The sequence below is a fragment of the Haliotis cracherodii genome, unplaced genomic scaffold, assembly GCF_022045235.1.
Source record: "Haliotis cracherodii isolate W230 unplaced genomic scaffold, xgHalCrac1.p SCAF_12, whole genome shotgun sequence".
Taxonomy (NCBI): domain Eukaryota; kingdom Metazoa; phylum Mollusca; class Gastropoda; order Lepetellida; family Haliotidae; genus Haliotis; species Haliotis cracherodii.
Window position 1 is genome coordinate 35,113,285 of NW_027266267.1, and position 8,039 is coordinate 35,121,323.

At 40.4% G+C, this 8,039-nt stretch overlaps 1 protein-coding gene across 1 annotated transcript; it reads right to left on the reverse strand.

Moving 5' to 3' along the window:
* Nucleotides 1–925: 925 nt before the first annotated feature.
* Nucleotides 926–7,298, reverse strand: LOC139457816 (excitatory amino acid transporter 3-like). Its single transcript, XM_071239163.1, has 9 exons — nucleotides 7,227–7,298; nucleotides 6,745–6,943; nucleotides 5,329–5,536; nucleotides 4,779–4,960; nucleotides 3,985–4,111; nucleotides 3,410–3,643; nucleotides 2,517–2,711; nucleotides 1,829–1,963; nucleotides 926–1,031 (listed from the first exon to the last, which is right to left on the reverse strand). Exons 1-9 carry the CDS (start codon nucleotides 7,296–7,298, stop codon nucleotides 926–928), a joined length of 1,458 nt encoding a protein of 485 aa, XP_071095264.1.
* Between the last annotated feature and the right edge of the window lie 741 nt (nucleotides 7,299–8,039).

Below are 8,039 nucleotides of genomic sequence, written 5' to 3' on the forward strand. Positions count from 1 at the left end.
ATGAAATGTCATGAAGATTTTTTTTTTCCGATTGGTTAACAAGAGGTATCGTTTATGTTCTTGCTTGTGTGAAGACCATGGATTGGGATATCATAATGATGGCCCCTTCTCGGCCCGTCACCTTTACCTTGCGGATTAGACTGGAGGCAGATGGTGGCACGGAGCATGATACGAGGTTAACTTGAATGGCCTGTCCAGCAATGCAAGAGGCAACTTTTCTTTGTTGTCATTAGGCCAACTGAAGAGTACACAGATGAAAATAACTCCGGATTTATGATATACTGTCCGTTACTCACACGAGCTAATATTTTTGATTGTGTACTGCAAGACAGAAATGGCTTCGATTCCCCAATGAAGGTGTCATTATGGGAGTTCAATGGGGTTCCATGATCAGTTAAATGAAAGCCTGATATGAAATGTCATGAAGACTTCTTGATTCCGATTGGTTAACAATAGGTCTCTCTTTTCGTAATAAAACCTATTTTCTTATTTAACAATTTCACATCAGAGCGTATGAATACATCAATAACCTACATATCGATCCATAATAAATGGCTGCCAATAACCCATTAGAACGAGGCGCCCATAACTGTATACCGTAATTCCTCAACTAGATGCTTTATATGCTATAGACGCCGGGTCTAGGTTTGGCGCGAAACTAATAGACGCATGGGCGCCTAATGGAGTAAATACGGTAAATACGGGCACAGAACATGAAACTCTGGTAAATGACTGTCCTAAAGCCCTATGTTCCAAATTGGGAAAATAAGTATCTACTAAAACAGCGGGACTTCATCAAATTTGTCAGTTGGTTTATCACCTAAGTTATCTTTGTGGAAGTATTACAAGTCTACATGTACATCACAGTGGTCGTTCGGGTCAGGCAAAACAGTGACAATCCATCAATTAAAGAGGGCGAGATATTCTAGTTTGAAATCTCTTCTGAGTTAGAAGGCGGAGTGAAGTATTTCGTAAATATGCCCGCTGCCAAACTGTCGTTATAAAGGTTCACCATTGTCACCATGCGCATCCTAGAAATGAAATATGATCCATACAGTCAATACAATATGTTTCATGATAAAAGCGCTCTTTAATATTGTAAGTTCTTCCATTTTAGTCAGCCGTCATATAGCTGGAATATTGCTGAGTGCGGCGTTAAACAACAAAACAACCAACCATCCTTTTTATTCATTATTAAAATTATGAATAAACTAGTGACATAGTTGATGTGTAGGTGCTATATTAAAAAAACCAAAACTGTTGCGAATTTGTGAAGCATTTACAATAAACACCGAGAGAGGCGCCATTTGATAATTTACTCAACATTACTCAACATATCATCTCGGAATATAAGTTAATATATATAAAACAATCATGAATAATTGTAATTTATATTTACATATTTCTGTTTATTTTGTAAAACGTATTTGCAGGAGTGACCATGAGGTGAGGTGAAATGGGGTTTAACGTCGCGTCCAAGATTATTGCACTTATATAGCGACGTGCATGCACGTGTATGTGTGTGTGTGTGTGTGTGTGGCTGCTTGTACTAGTCCGGACTGATGCCGATTTATAGTGCTAGTTCACTGAGATACCATGCAGCAGTTAACATGATGCCCCACTCAGACACAGTATACTGACTCCGAGCCGACAAGTCCTTGTTTTAGCCCCTTAATGCCGAGCACCAGACAGGGTAACAACAAGTACAATCTTTAACGTCTTTTGGTAAAACGCGGCCGGGGATCGAACCCCGGACCTTCCGCTCTCCGGGCGGACGCTCTACCATTAGACCACGGAGGCGGTCAGGAGTGACCATGATCATACGTACATGAACCAGTCCACGGAAAGCACTATGTAAGCATCCTCAACGGGCAAACCCACGGCAGCCACCACCACTAACATGGTGATGAAGCCAGTTCCAGGGACTCCTGCAGCACCGATACTTGCCAGAGTTGCAGACAGGCTGGAGAACAAATACAGTGAAATAAAATGTTTCTGGATCTGGTTGGAAGTCATTCATTGAACGCAAAATGCTTAAGTATCAACTGACATTCACAATTGTATTCATTGTCACTAATTTGAAATATTTCTTCCAAAAACCTTGATCAGTTATGTATTATAGTTAATATCAATGTGAACCAATAGCTTTGGCAGAACCCTCTACTTGAAATATTCTTAATGTTTGTTATTATCTTTACCCTGTCTGGCGCACAGCATTAAGGGTCTAAAACAAGGACTGGTCGGCTTGGAGTCAGTATACTGTGTCTGAGTGGGGTATTCATGATAAAACTGCGGCTTGGTATCTCAGCATGCTAGCACTATCAGTCCGGACTAGTACAAGCAGCCACACACATACACGTGCATTCACGTCGCTATATAAGTGCAATAATCTTGGACGCGACGTTGAACCCCATTTCACTTCACCTTATTATTATCTGATATATAATGTTGATCATAATTACTCGAGCGAAACGGTCAGAGCCGAGAAAACGGTGTTTATATTGACTTCGTCATACCTGATTGCTACTAAATCTGCAAATGTTAGCATCTTCTGATTCATCTGAGCCAGGAAGATAGGTGTGAGAGCCTGAATGATGGCCAAACCGTCCATATTTATTGTTGCTCCTATGGGTAACACGAACCGACAGATGGGCTTACTGAATTTCAGCTTCTCCTCGCAACAGCGTATAGTAAGAGGCAGGGCCGCTGCGCTGAAACAGAATATGATCACACTTAGGCAGAACTAACATGTTTCTGTACCTCATGTCTCTATATTAAAAAATCACGTCAGAATATGTCGTCAGTGGTTTATGGTTGTTACGAGAACAGAACCATTGATGTCAGCTAAATGACTGAGGATAGCCTGAAATGATGCAGGTCTTAGTCGTTTACCAGTTTGGCAAAATCCTGATAGGTTGGTATGGCGTTGATAAACCCAGAAAATATATCAGGGCAAACCAACGATCATAGGCTTCTGGCATGGCAAAGAGACGCAACTCTGCACAGTGAACTACGGTATCTTAGATGGCTCTCCCACCCTTACTACGTTTACATGAGCATGCTACACATAACTACATAAGCATCTCATGTGTGACTGCTTCATTTAGCCACGAGAGCCCTGACAAAAGTGAGTGCTCCAAGGCAAAAAAATAGGCTTATAGATGAATAAAAGCAGAGGACGTTCAGGTCTTCCCGTCCGAATCGTCAAGGTGCACACATGCTCTATGAAAGAAACTAATAATAAAATGTTAGGAGGAAAATGTTAACAGTTTGTTTTTGAAGCCAAGACTTGGCAACACAGTTACAGGACTCATATATTATGAAAACAACTTTCAAAATCGTCCATAAAATAATAATGTTCACAAAAACGAAATGATGTCCGCTTCTTTACAAAGTACAATGTTCGAACCTGGAACTTGTACCGAGTCCAGTCAGAAGCGACTCTACCATGCAAAGTGACACCCGGAATGGATTTTGTCTAGTTAGTGTGAAGTAGATAGTTGGCAGCACAATCAGTGAATGAATAGCCAGACCAAGGAGACCAGTGACCATGTACATAGCCAGTTGTTGAGCTGATGTTTCTAAATCTGGTACTTCAATAATTTTTGTCGTGATGATGAAAAGAATACCTATAGGACTGTACCTGAAAGCAAGAAAGTAATGATATATAAAGTTTTTTTTAAGCTCATTGAGTCAGCGTTTGGTTACGTGATGAGGCTACATTCTTAAAATTGTTTTTCCGTCAAACATTTAGCCCATTTCATTGACAATCATCAGTGTATTCTCTGGGCTGATCGCTTTGTTTCACACTTTTACCATGCTCCCAAAGTCAAGTGTGGACTTTGAATTCCTTCACCACCATCATTCTTGAATATCTGATTTTCAATGTAGAATTAACGCCTCATCCCCGTGAATACTAGCTTTGGAGATATTCAATGCAGTTGTAGCTTTTTTAGTGAAGTGATGGTAATCTGTTATAATTACCACATAACCAATTTTGTCATGTTCATGGTTATTTCATTCAGAATGTGGAAGAGGTCCACCATAGTACGACCAGACTCGCCCAGCTTATTCAGCATCACACCAAACACCGCAAAAAACAACATGATCCCTAGACAAATATATAAACCAGAAAAAGAAAGTCATCGTTATATAACCAACAAGATATACATTCGTTAAACTTGTGTACGTAAAGTGTACATACACCTTCAGACCTACTCCTGAGGTGCAACCTCGTTAATTAATACAACAGTTTCATTTGATGTACAGTTGATCTTTTCAAATTATCAACTTCATTGACACACAATCCTTATCGAGATTGTGTGTCAATGAAGATGATAATTATCGGGAGACCCGTGAAGGTTCCGGGGTAGAATAGGTCTTCAGCAACCCATGCTTGCCGTAAAAGGCGACTCTTCTTGTCGTAAAAGACGACTAACGGGATCGGGTGGTCAGGCTCGCTGACTTGGTTGATGCATGTCATCAATCCCAATTGCGTGGATCGATGCTCATCATATTAATCACTGGATTGTCTGGTCCAGACTCGATTATTTACAGACCGCCGTCATATAGCTGGAATATTGCTGAATGCGGCGTTAAACAACAAACCAACCAACCAACCAACCTTATCGGGACCGTTGGATATCGTACTAGTTGACCTCCAATTGTATCAACCACGGGTCTCTCACCAGCTGTCAATGGTTATGAGGATTGTCGCGAGGTTTTACTGCATATAGATGTAGATGTACATGCGTATCTTACCTTCGTCACTCGCTTACCTGTGACATTCATGCCATCTTGGTAGTTCACAGATTTCTGCCAAATATATCCACCATATTTCGTTGAACTGTATTTTGTAAGTGTCGTTCCATTAGTGTTCACAGGCTCAGTCATGTACTTGGTGAATGTTGTTTTTGAGTGTTGAAATGCGGCTTGCATGATGTTTTCGGGGACGATATTTCTGATACAGTAAAGTACGGTTATAACGAACCCAAAGGGACTACTAATTTCAGTTCGTTATAACCGTAGTTCGTTATAAGCATATATACAGCATAACTACAGCAAATAGTCGGGACCAAAACAGTAAGTTCGTTATATCCGTAAGTTCGTTATAAGCGTGTTTGTTATAACCGTAGTTTACTGTATATGAACATTCATTTGTGTCATCGTACTCACATATTCTCACATATGACAGAGCGAGAGGGGAACTTAAAAAAATTAAAGTATAAATAAAGGACCATGAGGGTATTGTTATGGGTTAACATGCTAACTGAATTGTTTTTTTTATGAAAGAAAGAGATTGTGATTAAACTTCAAGAGAAAGCTCACCTCAAGAGGTCTAATATAGCGTCCGTCGTTACGGGCAATGGCTTGTCATGGACTCTGTCAGAAAGTGGATCTGTTTTGGTGACTTCCCCTGGTCGTACAGTGATAGCCAGTACGATTCCGAGGACAGTGGCGATAACGCTGGTGCAGAGATAATACGCCAACGCCATGATGCCTAACTTGCCGCGTGACTTCTTTAGGTTTGCCACACCTGTGCAACATGGGTTAAATGTATCAGGCTCGGAAGACGACACATAATACACGTTATGGTTACAGATAAACTTGCTTTGCTACAGTACGATTAACAGACTGATTATTATTATCATTATTATTATTATTATTATTTAATTTATTTTTTTATATTATTATTATCATTATTATTATTATTATTATTATTATTTCAATGCATTATACTATGGTTTTTAAGAGGCCATGTTCAGCTTTGCCATTCAGAGTTGTCGTCCCTTATGACACGGCTAGCATGACATCATATAAATGAAGAGCTGTGGGTTTGCCGAGAGGATCTCGTTTGCCAACATATCATGTTTTTAATTTACGTTTTACGAATATGTTTTCCTTGCGATATCAACAATGTTCCTATCCAACAGTGCCATGAGGATCCGGGGTAGACCAGGTCTTCAGGAACCTATGCATGCTTGTCATAAGAGGCGACTAACGGGAGGGTGGTCAGGCTCGCTGACTTGCTTGCTGCATATCATCGTATCAAAATTGCGTAAATCGATGCTCATGATGTCCATCTCTGGATTGTCTGGTCCAGACTCGATTGTGTACATACCGCTGTCATATAGCTGTAATATTGCTAAGTGCGGCATTAAACAACAAATAAATGCTATCCAAGACTTTGAACATGATTCCAGTTATATCTCGGCGTTTTAGCTTAGTGTGGGAGGAAAGCCCGATGCAGGCCTCGTATGTTTGTCACTTTGGTGAAATCAACGAGTACGGGTTTGGGTGAAGAGCACGGGTCACAACCTAGATAGATATTCGGGTCGAAACGGGATTCAAAGCCACGATATACATGGAGATTTCTTGCGACCGCAGGCATGCCCAGGATGCAGCTCTGTCCAGTAAATTGTGGCTCCTGAGACAACTGGGCCATTGTTGTCTCCCCGGGAGTAAAAAGTGAAAATGTCGACTTTGTCAGGTTACCAGATGCAATAAATATGTCATTGCATATTTTCTAACAAGTTCTTACGTTCTTAATCATAAATCCATGTATTTATTGAGACAGACTGAAAGTTCTGGCATAATGTTCTACTATTCACGAGTGAATTATTATTTTGATTCGTTTGTGTGTGATATCATTGATCGATTTCAAATAAATTCAGTATCTCCTCATTAATGCATATTACATGTTTGCTTGTACATTATAATGAATTGCTTAGCGTCTGTACTCACCTGTGACCATGCTGGAGCTTACGAGGGGCAGCAGTAACAGCTTGAACATGCGCATCAGCAGGTCGCCGGGGACACTGATAAGACTGACAGTGTATGGGCTGGGTTTCAGCCGACGAGTAAACATTCCGAGAATCACTCCAAGGACTACTGACGTGATGATGGCTATCAAGAGCACGTTGCGTTTTAGACCATGACGGAGCTGAAAACACCGACACATTGTAGAAGTGGTGCTGCCCCATTCGATCCAAGAAAGTTGTTGAGGATGTTCAACGTTTGTGGTTTGGGAATTTAAAAAAAAAATTCTTTCGTGGAGAGGGTATTATTTCTTAACATATCTCTGAAATTAAGGTGTCAGAAGAACAGAAGACTTTACCTCCAACTTTAACCTTTAGATTTTCAGGTGCTCAATTTAACACACCGCCTCTAGAATTAACCAAACAGTTGACAGTGTGCTGTTGATATGGTAGAAATGATTTCATTACCTTGCTTTTCCAATTTGACATGTTTTGTGCTCTTAAGAGAGTGCCCGCTTCTGTGCTTGTCGTTGTGTCCATTTCTAAAGGTTTTCTTTGCCTTTCAATGAAATGTTAATAACTCAGTTTTATTCCGGTAAAGCACCGTCTCATGGAAATAGTAAGATGTTGCTGGTGAAGCCTATCTTGGAATAACTGATCATAAATGTTCTGTCAATAAAGGTAGTGGTTATCCAACAGTGAACAGGTGCGTGAGTTTAGTTCGACGCCACTTTCTAGCCATGCTTGACAACAGCTCTGACAAGTAAGTGTATCTTTATGTTTTGTAGAAAGTGGATCTTAACAATGACCAAACATAATTATCAACTGGAGAAAAACTGAGGGCCAAACAAAACCCTCAAAATCACCTGGTGTGCATTTTCAAAACAATATGATACGTGTGTGTCAGCTGATTTTTATTTGTCTGTTCGTTGTTTAACGCTTCACTTAGCAATACTCCAGTTATATGACGGCCGTCTGTAAATAATCTATATCTGGACCAGATAATCCAGGGTTTAATCTAATGAGCATCGATCCGCATAATTAGGATACGGTGACATACATCAACCAAATCAGCGAGCCTGACCACCCGATTCCGTTAGTTGCCTCTCACAACAGTCATAGTCGTCTCTTACGGCCAATATGGGTTGCTGAAGACCTATTATAACACGGATTTTCACTGGTTAATCATTGATAACCCAACAACATTAAAGAACATTCATTGCTGAGAGACGGCATGCTTCTGATCAACATTCAGTGGTCATGGTGGTCTCTTTATGGCAC

Coding starts and splice junctions, on each gene's coding strand:
- LOC139457816 (XM_071239163.1), bottom strand. CDS start 7,298: ATGGACACAACGACAAGCACAGAAGCGGGCACTCTCTTAAGAGCACAA. Junction 4,112..4,778: donor AGATGGCATGAATGTCACAG/GTAAGCGAGTGA, acceptor ATATTTGTCTAG/GGATCATGTTGTTTTTTGCG. Junction 3,644..3,984: donor ATGACAAAATTGGTTATGTG/GTAATTATAACA, acceptor TCTTGCTTTCAG/GTACAGTCCTATAGGTATTC.